The sequence below is a fragment of the Suricata suricatta genome, chromosome 8 (assembly GCF_006229205.1).
Source record: "Suricata suricatta isolate VVHF042 chromosome 8, meerkat_22Aug2017_6uvM2_HiC, whole genome shotgun sequence".
Taxonomy (NCBI): Eukaryota; Metazoa; Chordata; class Mammalia; order Carnivora; family Herpestidae; genus Suricata; species Suricata suricatta.
In genome coordinates, this window is record NC_043707.1 from 65,739,778 (window position 1) to 65,753,731 (window position 13,954).

A 13,954-nucleotide genomic window follows, 5' to 3' on the forward strand; every position below is an offset into this window, starting at 1 on the left:
ATGTGATGATAACTGTAATCCTGAAACAGGTGGTATCGTTACATTAGCATAATTCCTGAGAAGCAATCAAGAGACTAAGAGTTAAAGCCAATTTAGAGGAAACAAGCCAGCAGGACACCTGGCTGCCTCAGTTGGTAGAGCAAGTTACTCTTGATCTCATGGTTGTGAGTTCAAGCCCCATGCTGGATGTAGAGATGACTTAAAAATAAAAAAAATTTAGAAGAAACAAGCCGGCATTAAACACCATGTTATTTTAGTTACATGCTTACTAGTATTTGCTAGAACTGGGAGATACAGAGATAAGACATGCCCCTTCCCTGAAGATGCCTAGTGACTACTAGAGGATATGGAAAAATAAACAAGAAGCACATAATTGAGACTGGGAGTAGAGTTGCTAAATTTAGCAAAACAGACAAACACAGAAACAGGATGCCCAGTTACATTTGAATTTAAGTTAAAAATGAGTTTCTTTTTTGAGTATAAGTATATCCCAACTATTGCCAATAAGGAACTAATATTTTTTCAGTATAAGTATGCCCCGTGCGATATTTTACGGGGCAGTTGGAGAACTTCCCAGAACTCTCTGGAAGAGGTTGTACTTGGCTGAATTTTGAAGAATCAAGCATTGCAAGAAGGAGGTGTGTGCACGGGTACATTCAGATAGGAAAGAGTGCTGCCTTCCAGGAGCCGCCTGGCTAGGGCAGAGAGTGTGAGGAGCAATTTATGGAGGTCACAACAGCAGAGTCAAAATCATAAAAGATCGCTTACATCCATTTCTCAGGGCAGCACAAAGTCAGCAGAAGTTTTTAAGCAGGGAAGTAAGTGGTCAGATTTATCTTGCAGAAGAATTTCACCAACTGTGGTAGAGAGGGTGAGTTGGATAGAAGACGTCACAGGAAGGGAGACCAGTTTTATGGTTGTTATAGTAATCCAGGCACAAGGAGTCAGGACTTAAGCCATGGCATTAGTGGTAGAAACGGAGGGGGGACCATCGTTTCAAAAGATATTAAGGAAATAATTTGATTGCTAGCACTTGGTGACCAATTGAGTGTGAGGGGAATGAGGAAGAAGGAGAAGTTTAGGGCAACTCACTGTTTCTTCCTTCAGATGATGGGTGATGACACTTGTCAGTGAGGTGGGGAATAAAGAAAGCTTAAGTTTGGAGAAGAGGAAGTAAGTGTTGACAGCAAGTATAGACTACTGTTCCTAGGAACTGTGCCGGGTTTAAATTTTTTTAAATTGTGGTAAAGTATACAGAACATAACATTTGCCATATTTTTAAATGTCTATTTATTTATTTTGAGGGGGGAGGGGAAGAGAGAGGGACAGAGAGAGAACCCCAAGCAGGCTCAGAGCTGTCAGCACTGAGCCCGACTCCAACTCACAAACCGTGAGATCATGACCTGAGCTGAAATTTAGAGTCCAGCGCTTAACTGACTGAGCCACCTAGGTGCCCCTAACATTAACCATCTTAATCTTTTTTTTTTTTTCCGGTTTATCATTACCTTTTCTCAGCTTTTGATTTATAATTGACAAAATTGTAAGATTTTTAAAGATACAGTGTAATGATTTGATATACATATACATGCGGAAAGGATACCCTCCCTTGAGTCAATGAACACACCCATTACTTCACACATTTACCTTTTTGAGGAGGATGGGGTGAAAACATTTAAGTCCTACTCTCAACAAATTTCATTTATACAATACAGCGTTATCAGCTACAGCCACCATGTTATACATTGGATCTTAGACCTTATTCATCTTCTAACCGAACATTTGTACCCTTGTACCAACCTCCTTATTTCTCACACCCCCCAGCCCATGGTAACCACTTTTCTACTGTTTCTATGATCTTGACTTTTTAAAAAAAATGTTTATTTTGAGAAAGAGGCCGGGGAGGCGAGGGAGAGAGATCCCAACAGACTACTTGCTGTCAGCACAGAGCCCGACCGGGGCTGGATCTCACAAACTGTAAAATCATGACCTGAGCTAAAACCAAGAGTTGGATGCTCAACTGACTAAGCCATCCAGGCACCCCAACTCTTTTTTAAATTCTATATAAAAATGATATCATACAGTATTTGTCTTTATCTGTCTGGCTTATTTCACTTAGCATAATGCCCTCTAGATTCATCCATGTTGTCACAACTGACAGAATTTCCATCTTTTTTAAAGGCCGAATAATATTTCATTGTGTGTGTATATACATATACATACATATGAATAAAGAAAATGTGGTATGTGTGTATATTATATATGTATATATACACATATATGTGTGTATACCTATGTATGTGTATATATGTATACATACACTCCCCCACACATCTTCTTTATACGTACGTCTATCATTGGACACTTAGGGGTTTCATTTTTTAAAGTAAGCTCTACACCCAATGTGGTGCTTGAACTTACGACACTGAGATCAAGAGTCACGTGCTCTACGGACTGAGCCAGCCAGGTGCCCCATTTAGGTTGTTTCTATGCTCTGGCTGTTGTGAATAGTGCTGCAATGAACATGAACAGATAACTCAGACAATGATTTCGTTTCCTTTCTATATATACCCAGAAGTCAGATTGCTGGATCACAACAGTAATTCTATTTTTAATTTCTTACAAAACCTCCATACTGTTTTCCACAGTGCATTGTAACCATTTTTGAGTGTACAGTTCTGTAGTATTAAGGATATTTATGGTTGTGCAACCAGTTTCCATAAACATTTTCATCTTGCAGAACTAAAACTCTATACTCATTAAACAAGAACTTCCCATTTTCCCTCCTCCCCAGCCCCTGGCAACCACCATTCTACTCCCCGTTTCCACGAGTGTGTCTACTTTAGATACCTCATAAAAGTGGAATCACACAGTACCTGTCTTTTTGTGCCTGGCTTATTCTACTTCATAGACTATCCTTAGTATTCATCCATCTGTAGCATGTTTCAGAGTTTCTTACTTTTTAAGGTTGAATAATATTCTGTTGTATGTATATACAATGATTTATTTATCCAGTCATCCATCAGTGGACCCTTGGGTTGCTTCTACCTTTTGGTTGAGAAATTGTTTTAAATTGACCTCATTCAGTTTGGTTGTGCATACTTCTTAGATTCTGTTTTGAAAGATAAGGGTAGCTACTGAAAATGTTTGCTGCAAGTGAGTATGAACTATTCCCACACAACCATATCACTAGATTATAATGAAATGATTTCTGCTACACATATAAGCATTTATTCAGCACATTTTTATTGGTTAGCAGTCACAAAACCTTTCATATGATCAGTGTGTAAGTTTATTAAAGTTTTAATTCCGCCCTTTTCAGTGTTATGTCAGTTTGCATGATTTACTCAAGGCAGAAGCAGTGATACTCCAGAGACAAACTTCTGTTACCCTCATAAGTAGCATCAGGCAACTAGAGATTCTGAGCTTGTGGTTCTTAAAATGTGGTCTCTTTGACCAGCAGCATTAGTATTACTTGGAAACTTGCTGCAAATGCAGATTTTCAGCTTCACCTAAAACCAAATGAGTCAGACTGAAACTGACGCTGGGGTTCTTCTTTCTGTGTTTTAACATGATCTCCAGGAGATCTGAAGCTCCTGAAGTTTGAGAATCTCTTTTGTAAAACTGTTAACTCCAAGCACCTCCCCAAAGATAAAGGTTATAGCTTCAACTGGTTCTTCTACCCCCATTATGAAAAGATGAGGAATATTTTATATATTAGCCAATCCACATATTTTAAATACCTTCAAATACCTCCATTTCTAACATTCAGTGTGTATTTAACAAGCTAAAAATGTCAACAGTATGATCTTAATTTGCTAATTAACAAAATCACAGAAATGGATCAATCTTAGTCAAGATGTGGACAATAGAAGCATGGGTTGCCTTGGAGCCTGTGCTTCCTTATTACCTGACTGGGACTCTGATGGAGCCCCTGTACCTTCCTGGACTAAAAACACGAAAATATCACACTGTGTACGCTGAAGAATCTTAAAGTACATTACAGACATTATTACAGAAAGGAAGGAAAAGAGTGGAGAGGGTTCTTGTGTGTGTGTGCATATACGTACATGTAAGGAGAGGAAAAGAGTGTGTGATGCACACAGTTAATGGCTGAGAGAAAGAATTCAGGAAGAAGGAAAAGGAGAGAGGTTGGAGATACAGCGAGAGTGCAGAGAATGGTGAAGGTTAAAAATAGCTGATGTGGAGAATTGGAGAACACACTGAAATTTTCAGACATTGGTTAAGAGCCCAAGTGTGCTGTTTTGTCCTAAGGAGAAATTGTAAGATTGTCTAAAATACATTTTAGAACATGGAACTTAGAAAATGATTTAAGACCTAGTACTCTACATCTATTTGTTGTTATCAGCCTTTGAGGTACAGTTTCCACAGTTCATGAAATTATTCCTTCATCACAAATAGGTTTTATAAAATTTAGCTGAAGTGTGCCACCTTCTGGTACTACCAGATATGTGCAAGCAAAGGCAGAGTATGTGAGAATCATCGTAGTAATAAAATCTCAGGACTGGAAAAACCTTTAATGTTTTCTGCTGAGTATCCTATTGTGATGTTGATCTCCTTTATAATCTGTGTCTTTTTAGTTAGGAGATCAGATTGCTCACAGTGATTATAGGTTGTGTGTATGGCCTTGCCTGAAAAACAAACAAAACAGTATGTGACCAACCATCCTTTTCAAGTAAGCATTTGGGAAATTTGCTTTTGGTTTGTGATAGAAGCCACAAGTTGAAGAGCCTGTTCTCTGTGACTACCTCTTTGATGCAGGGTTGGTTTGAGGCCTTTGCTCAAAACAAGATCTGATTCTTGTAGCTGAATGTCAGACTTGTCTTCACTGCTTAACAATTTACCAATAAGATAATGACTTACTTTTTTTTTTTATGTCAAATGGATTATAGAAAATTATAAATTTTATCTTCATTGAAGTTTTGAAATCAAAACCATTATTTTTATCATGGTTATATATATATAACATTTCATGGTTATATATATGTATATATGTATGTATATATTCATTTATTTTTGAGAGAGAGACAGTACAAGCCAGGGAGGGGCAGAAGAGAGATGGAGACAGAATCTGAAGCAGACTCCAGGCTCTGTGCTGACAGCACAGAGCCCAATGCAGACAGAGCTTGAACCCACAAACCATGAGATCGTGACCTGAGTGGAAGTCTGATGCTTAACTAACTGAGCCACCCAAGTGCCCCTTATCATGGTTATTTAGTAAACATTTACTGAACACTTAAAATACTAAACTCTGTTCTGTATGCTAGAGAGAAAGGGGAGGTTCAAAGATTAATATGACTTTGTCTCTGCCTTTGAATCATCTTGCTTTCCACCAGGGAGGATAACATGAACATAAATGATGCTACATCTGGGAATATAAAGAAAGGAGGGACGAAGAATATAGTATCAGGAAGGAAGTATACAGTCTCAAGATTATTCATTGGCGGATAAGTGTTACTGAAAGGGTCACATTTAAGTCTTGACCTGAAGCAAGTTATGAATAGAGTGTTCCTCAAAATTCAGGAGCCAAAGATCAGGACAGATGAAGCTTTAAATCCGTTACGTCCTGTTCCAGAAGCCCTTCATAACAGAATGTGCTATTTCTGCATAAAAATCCAGAATATAGTTCATTTATTCATTTGTTCAGCAAGTGCTTTTTATATACATTTAAGTATGTGTCAGGCATTGTGCAAAGTCATAAGGAAACAACCTCTGCATGTTTCTAAACTTTAATTAGTGATACTAAACTGCCTATGTCATTTTGTAACTCTTTTCACTTGACATTATATTTTCAACACTTTTCCATGTTGATCTAGATAGCTTGAGTTCTTTCATTTTAATTACTATATAGTATTTCATTGTATGAATACATCTCATTTTGTTCAGCCATTCTCCTCTTGATGGACATTTGTGTTGTTACCCATTTTCCGCTTAGAAACAGTACCACATCCTAAATGGCACGTTGAGGTCCTCCTAGACTATTCTTTGGGCTGAGACTTTTGGAGGGAAAGATTTTTCATTACAGATTCCGTTTTTTTTAAGTTTACCAGTCTTATTCAGATTTTCTGTTTCTTCTTGCATCTTTTCTGTTGTTTTTATTTTTCTAGAAAAACTGTTCATTTCAAAGGTATTGCCATAGTATTATTTATTTTATTCACTATCCCTACCCTTTTCCTTCCGAATAATCTTTATCTGTGCCTCTTCTTTTTTCATAGTCAGTATTGTTAAAGGCTTATCTCCTTTGCTAAAGTTTCAGAGAACTAGTTTTTGCTATTATTGATTTTTTTCTTTCTTTTATTAACTTCACCTTTTTTTCCTTCTACTTCTTTTAGAGGCTTACTCTGTTACTGTTGGGGTCTTTTTAAGCCTCTTTAGTTGAATGCTTACTATTTATATTCAGTTTCTTGTCTTTTTCATCATTGCATTTAAAGCTGTAAATTTCACTTTAGGAAGTGCTTTAGCTGCATCTTACAAGTTTTAGTATGTATACTTTTGTTGTTCATTCTAAATATTTTGTATTTCCATTGGGCTTTTTTCCTTAATCCCCAAAATAGTTATGAGTGTGCTTTTTAGTTTCCAGACATGTCTGTTTATGTTTACATTATTTTTGTAGATTTCATATATCTTTGTGATCAGAGGATGTGGCCTGTGTGATCTAAATTCATTAGAAACTCTAACCTGTACCCAGAGGAGGTTTCGCTGCCCCTCCTGAATAAGGCCTCAGAACTCCCACCACCTTCTACTTTGTTAGTCAGACTTTCTAGTTCTTTTATATCGTTTTTTCATAGACCTTATCTGTCATGGACTAAGAAAAGTCAGTTAGGCCCTCCTAATGTCTTTCTGTTTATTTCTTTTTCTATTTCTTACAGATTTGACTTAATGAATTTTAATACATTATTTGCCTTGTAGAAACTAATGACTGTAATATCTTCATTGTGGATTGTATGTATGATCGTTATAAAGAGAGCCTTTGGGGGGGGCTTATTTAATGCTTTCTTAACCTCTGACTTCAACCTTGTCTGGTATAAGATTGTGATTTAATTATGTTTTCCTTGCATTTTCCTGGTATACCTTTTATCTTTTATTTTTAATTTTTTGACACTGATTTCTTAAGATATTTTTATTACAGTAGATGAGATTGTCCTGTTGATGTTTATAGATATGGTTTAGTTCTGTATCACATTTTATGGCCTACTTTCTATTTTTAAAGATTCATTTGATTTGTATCTTTCTCTAGAAGGTGTATTTTTTTTATTTCATGCATGTTCCTTCTGACAATTTAGGAAGGTTTGTATTCTGTTTTTAGGTCTTCTAGTGTTTAGCTTTATGTTATAACTTTTAAAAACATACCTTAGCTTCTTTTTTTTTTTTTTAAGTTTATTTGCATGTGAGCAGTGGAGGGGCAGAGAAAGGGAGAGAGAGAATCCCAGGCAGGCTCCATGCCATCAGTGCAGAGCCCAGAGCAGGGCTTAATCCCAAAATTGTGAGATCATGACCTGAGCCAAAATCTAGAGTTGGACACTTAACTGACTAAGCCATCCAGGAGCCCTAGCCTCTGTTTCTTTAGACCAAATCTACTTCTTACAAGTAGTGACGAAATTATAATTTCATTCATCTTATCTCCTTTACTACACCTAATTTTAATCAATACATTATTGTTATTAGTTCTTCTTGTGATCATTGGTATACTTTTGAATATACTTCTATCTCTGTTGTTTGACTTATAAGATTTAAATGTTATCTTTGACCTTGAATATTAAAGATAAATAAATCAACATCCTTTGCCACCTTCCATCTTTCTACATCTTCCCTTCTTGGTTTTTCTTAATTTTATTACTTTTACTGATATAGTTTGTAATATTAACATCCTGAATCATATATAATAGTTGTTAAGAGAATGAACTCTGGAGCCAGACTGCCTAGATTGGAATCTTGGCTTAATCATTTTTAGGTGTATGATCTTAAACAGGTTGCTTAACAAATATTTATTTCTGTTTCCTTGTTTTTACAATGGATATAACAATAGGTTCTACCTCACAGGTTTAGTTTCATGATAATGAGTGAAGTATAGCACTAGAACAGTGCCTGACATATAATGAGCATCTAGTAGTTTTCAGATATTGTATTAATTATTATGAAGTAGATTCCCAGTGTTGTTTTTATCCCAGTCCTATATTTCAACTGGCTTCCATGTTCAAGTTCTCTGTTCATCTCTTGGTTGCCTAAAATTTATTCTCTAGTAGGTAAGAGGCACTAATGGCAGGGGCACACCTGGGTGGCTCAATCAGTTAGGCATCAAACTCTTGATTTTGGCTCAGATTATGATCTTGCTTTCATGGGTTCAAGCCCTCCACCGGGCTCCTATGGAGCCTGCTTTGGATTTTCTCTCTCCCTCTGTCTCTGCCCCTCCTCTACTCTCTCTCTCCCTCTCAAAATAAATAAGTAAACCTTAAAAAAAGAGAGAGAGAGACACTAATAGGAGAACCCTATATGTTCAAAATATTTTTTTCCTTTTTAAAATTTATTTTAGAGAGAGACAGCATGAACAGGGGAGGGTTGGAGAGAGAGGGAGACACAGAATCTGAAGACAGACTTCAGGCTCTGAGCTAGCTGTCAGCACAGAGCCTGATGCGGGGCTTGAACCCACAAACCATGAGATCATGACCTGAGTGGAAGTCAGACGCTTAACCAACTGAGCCACCCAGGTGCCCCTATGTTCAAAAATATTTGATGCCTTTTACTTAAAAGGAAGTTTAGCTATGTAAAACAACAGTACCTACTATTGAGCACTTATTAAAATCACAAGAGCTCTGTGTTCATTATTATATCATTTTACCTCATAATAATGCTATAACTTTTTTATTTTTAAGTAAGCTCTATGCCCAGTGTGGGCCTTAAATCACAACCATGAGATCAAGAATTGCATGCTCTACAGACTGAGCCAGCCAGGCACCCCATAAGTCAAGTATTACTCGTATTATTCATATCCCCTTTCACAAATGAAAAATTAGGATCCAGGCAAGTCACACTTCCTTTCTCAGACTTTGCTGGCATTGAACCATTATCTAACATTGATGTCGCCGTGGAGAAATCTGAGGCCAATCTCATTTATTTCCCTTTAAAGATGCCTTGATCTTTTTGTCTGAATGCTCAAAGGATTATTTATCTTTGAAGTCTAGTAAATTCAGTGGGATATGTCACAAGGGTCATTCTGTTTCAGTTTTCTTGGGACATTGTATGTCCTTTCAATCTGTGAAGTATGCTTTTACTTATATTAAGTTGCCTTGAATTCTACTTTGAATATTTTTTCTTTTCCACCTGTTCCATTCTCCCTCAGGTGGACATACTGGATATCCTTTATCTTCTGTATCCATAATCTTGCCTCAAATTCTTTTTAGTTCTTTTAAAATTTCCACTTCCTTTTTCTCACTTCTTAACCTAGCCCTCGTTTAAGTCTAACTTGTGCTGTTATCCTTGTCTGCCATCTTCTTCCACCCCCATTTATAATATGGCTTTAATTTCTAGAATCTTTTCCTTTTCTTCCTTCCAAAGCAGGCTCCGTGCTGTCAGTGCAGAGTCCGATGTGAAGCTTGAATTCATAAACCATGACCTGAGCCATAGTCCAAAGTTGAATTCTTAACTGACTGAGCCACCCAGGTGCACCATAAAATATTTTGGTACTTTAATTTTTTATTTTAAAATTGGAGACATTTTTTAAGAGTGCCTCTAATCTTAGAGCAGGTGCCATACCACCTCAGACCCTGTTAAGTGTAAAAAATAGCTTCCAGTTTTTTGCACAACCTAGTCCCAACAACATCATATAGCTAGTAAGAACAGAGCTTGGATTCAAATCGAAATCTGTCCAAATTCAAAGCCTGAGTTCTTTTCATCATAGAACTTCATCTTTAAAAATATAGATATTTCTTTACAGTGTCTTTATTATGTTTTTTCTTATAAACATTTTTCTATTAACTGCTCTTTTTGTTTCCTGGTTTTTAGTGTGACAAGTACAAGACTGGAGTCATTGATGGGCCCGCATGTAACAGCCTTTGTGTTACAGAGACGCTTTACTTTGGGAAATGCTTATCCACCAAGCCCAGCAATCAGGTATGGACATTTTGAATAAACATTCCAGAATGATAGTGCACTCTAATTTTACTGTAAAGTATTATTAAAAGAATTCTTGAACCAGAGCTTTAGGAAGTTTTATACTTTTACTTTAATTTTGTATGCTTTGATTCACTCATCCAACAGATATTTATTAATTCTTTATTCCCAATATATTCCAGACACTGGTTAGTTGTTAGGAATACAGTGGTAATTGAGATAGATAAGATTACTTCCCTTATGGATTTTATGTTAATTAATAGCAACTGATTCTGGGGTATGGGATTAAAGAAATTTAAACAGAGTTTTGCCTTTTATCTTTCTGTGTAATATGACTTTTAAAAATGTACCTATAGCTATAAATGCTTACATTAAGAAACAAGAAAGATCTCAAAACAACAATCTAACTTTACAACTTAAGTTACTTGAAAAAGAACAAATTAAGGCCAAAGCTAGCAGAAAAAAAGAAAAACAGATTACAGGAGAGATAAATGAAATGGAGAATAGAAAAACCAATGAAACCAAAAGTTGCTTCCTGGAAAATATCCACAGGGTGCCTGGGTGGCTCAGTAGGTTAGGCATCCAACTTCGGCTCAGGTCATGATCTCATGGTTCATGGGTTCGAGCCCCACATCAGGCTCTGTGCTGACAGCTTAGAGCCTGCAGCCTGCTTCAGATTCTGTCTCCCTCTCACTCTGCCCCTCCCCTACTCATGCTCAGTTTCTCTCTGTCTCAAAAATAAATATACATTTAAAAAAAGAAAGAAAATATCAACAAAATTGACAAACCTTTAGCTAGATGGTCTAAGTAGAAAAGAGAGGGCTCAAATTACTAAAATCAAGAATGAAGTGGGGAGATTACTACTGGTTTTATAGAAATAAAAAAGATTAAATCAGTACTATAAACAATTGTACACCAACAAGTTAGATAACCTAGATGAAATGAGCAAATTCCTAGGAACAAAAAAAACCTACAAAAAATAGAAAATTTGAATAGACCCATAACTAGGAAGGAGATTGAATTAGTAATCAAAAGTCTCCCAACAAGAAAAGCCCTGACCCTGTTGCCTTCACTGGTAAATTCTACCAAACATTTAAATTTTTTTTAATGTTTTATTTATTTTTGATACAGAGAGAGACAGAGCATGAGAGGGGAAGGGGCAGAGAGAGAAGGAGACACAGAACTAGAAGCAGGCTCCAGGCTCTGAGCTAGCTGTCAGCACAGAGCCTGACGCGGGGCTTGAACCCACGAACGTGAGATCTGACCTGAGTCGAAGCCGGAGGCTTAACCAACTGAGCCACCCAGGCGCCCCTCTACCAAACATTTAAATCCTTCCCAACCTTTTACAAAAAACCGAAAAGGAGGGAATACTCCCTAACTCATTCTGTGAGGCCAGCATTACCCTGACACCAAAGCCAGATAAAGACACTACAGAAAATCTGCAGACCTGTGAACATTAATGCAAAATCCTCAACAAAATACTACCCAACCAAAATGAACCTATTAAAAAGATCATACACTGTGACCAAATGGGATGCGAGGATGGTTTAATACAAAAGTCAATCAGTTTAATACACTAGATTAACAGAATGAAGGGGCAAAAAAACCACAGATTATCTCAGTTGATACAGGAAAAAGGTATTTGACAAAATTCAGTACTCTTTCATGACCAAAACACTCAACAAAGCAGGAATTAGAAGGCAACTACAATATAATAAAATCCATCTATGAAAAACCCACAACTGGGGTACCTGGGTGGCTCAGGTGGTTGAGCATCCAACTTCGGCTCAGGTCATGATCTCACAGTTCATGGGTTCGAACCCTGCATCAGGCTCTGTGCTGACTGATAGCTCAGAGCCTAGAGCCTGTCTTCAGATTCTGTGTCTCCCTCTCTCTCTGACCCTCCCCTGTTCAAGCTGTCTATCTCTTTCTCTCTCCCTCTCTCTCTCTCTCTCTCTCTCTCTCTCTCTCTCTCAAAAATAAATAAAACATTAAAAAAAACCCACATCTAATTTCATATCAATGGTGAAAGTGTGAAAGCTTTTCCTTTAAATTCAGGAACAAGGCAAGGATGCCCATTGTTGCCACTTGTATTCAAAATAGTAATGGAAGTTCTAGCCAAATCAATTAGACTTGTAAGAGAAATTTTAAAAGGCATCCAAATTAGAAAGGAAAAGGTAAAATTATCTTTGTATGCAGATGACGTGATCTTTTATATTAAAGATTTTTTAGCAGAAAAACTTTATATAGAAAAAATTAAGCTAATAAATGAATTCAGCAAAGTAGCAAGAAACAAACTCAACACATAAAAACCAGTTGTATTTCGATACAGTAACAATGAACAATCCACAAAGGAAATTAAGAAAACCATTCCATTTACAATAGCATCAAAAAGAATAAAGCACCTAGGAATAACTTAACCAAGGAGGTAAAGGACTTGTACAATGAAAACTTCAAAGCATTGCTGAAAGAATTAAAGACATAAACAACTGGAAACATATCCCATGTTCATGAATTGAAAGACTTAGTATTGTTAACCTCTATCAAAATCCTGATGACATTGTTTGCAGAAATAGAAAAACCCACCCAAAAAAATAAAAAAGAATCTCAAAGAACCCCAAATAGCAAAACAATCTTGAAAAAGAACTACAGGGGCTTCTGGGTGGCTGAGTTGGTTAAGCGTCCGACTTTGGCTCAGGTCATGATCTCATAGTTCGTTGGTTCTAGCCCCACGTCGGGTTCTGTGCTGACAGCTCAGAGCCTGGAGCCTGTTTCAGATTCTGTGTCTCCTTCTCTCTCTGCCCCTCTCTGCCTCAAGCTCTGTCTCTCTCTGTGTCAAAAATAAATAAAACATTTAAAAAAAATTTTTTAAAGAAAAAAAAGAGAAGGAACTACAGAGCTGGAGGACTCCTACTTCCTGATTTCAAAATTTACTACATAAAGACGTGGCTGGGTGGCTCAGTTGGTTAAGCATCCAGCTTTGGCTTAGGGCATGATCTCACGGTTCATGAGTTCGAGCCCTGCATCAAGCTCTCTGCTGTCAGCACAGAGCCTGCTTCAGATTCTCTCTCTCTGTCCCTTCCCCACTCACTCACTCTCAAAAATTAAAAACAAACATTTTAAAAAATACCTTACTACATAGCTACAGTAATCAAAACAATGTTTACTGGAATAAAGACAGACATATAGATCAATAGAGTAGAGAGCCCAGAAATAAGCCCCGACATATGTAATCAAGTGACTTTTGACAAGAGTTCTATGACCATTCAATAAAGAAAGGAGTCTCAGTCAACAAAATTTTTTAATGTTTTTTATTCATTTTGAGAATTGGGGTGGAGAAGGGTAGAGAGAGAGGGAGAGAAAATACCAAGCAGGCTCTGTGCTGTCAGTGCAGAGCCTGACACAGGCCAAACTCAAGAATTACGAGATCATGACCTGAGGTGAAATCAAGAGTCAGGCACTTAACAGACTGAGTCACCCAGGCACCCTTGCCCTATATTTTTTTCAAAGAGTTTTATGGTTTCAATTCTTACATTTTAGTTTTTAATCTGTTTTGACTTAATTTTTGCATATGGTATTAGGTATGGGTCCAACTTCATTCTTTTGCATGTGGATATCCACTTTCCTAGCACTTTGTATACATATTGACACATCTCTCTTTAAGTGTGTTTCTTATGTGAGGGGGATAATTGTGTGAATAAGAACAACAAAAAAGTTAACACAAAAACAGACACATAGACCAATGGAATAGAATAGAGAACCCAGAACTGGGCCCACAAATGTATGGCCAATTAATTTTTGACAAAGCAGGAAAGAATATCCAATGGAA

The 13,954-nt window shown here is 37.0% G+C and overlaps 1 protein-coding gene across 2 annotated transcripts in view; it reads left to right on the top strand.

The window, feature by feature from the left end:
- DIPK1A (divergent protein kinase domain 1A) overlaps positions 1–13,954 on the top strand; it is a 95,926-nt gene that overhangs the window by 76,528 nt on the left and 5,444 nt on the right. For both annotated transcript variants that reach the window (XM_029946566.1, XM_029946567.1), the window contains exon 3: positions 10,018–10,125. In XM_029946566.1, coding sequence (XP_029802426.1) covers positions 10,018–10,125 — 108 coding nt within the window. The remainder of the gene's footprint in view (positions 1–10,017; positions 10,126–13,954) is intronic.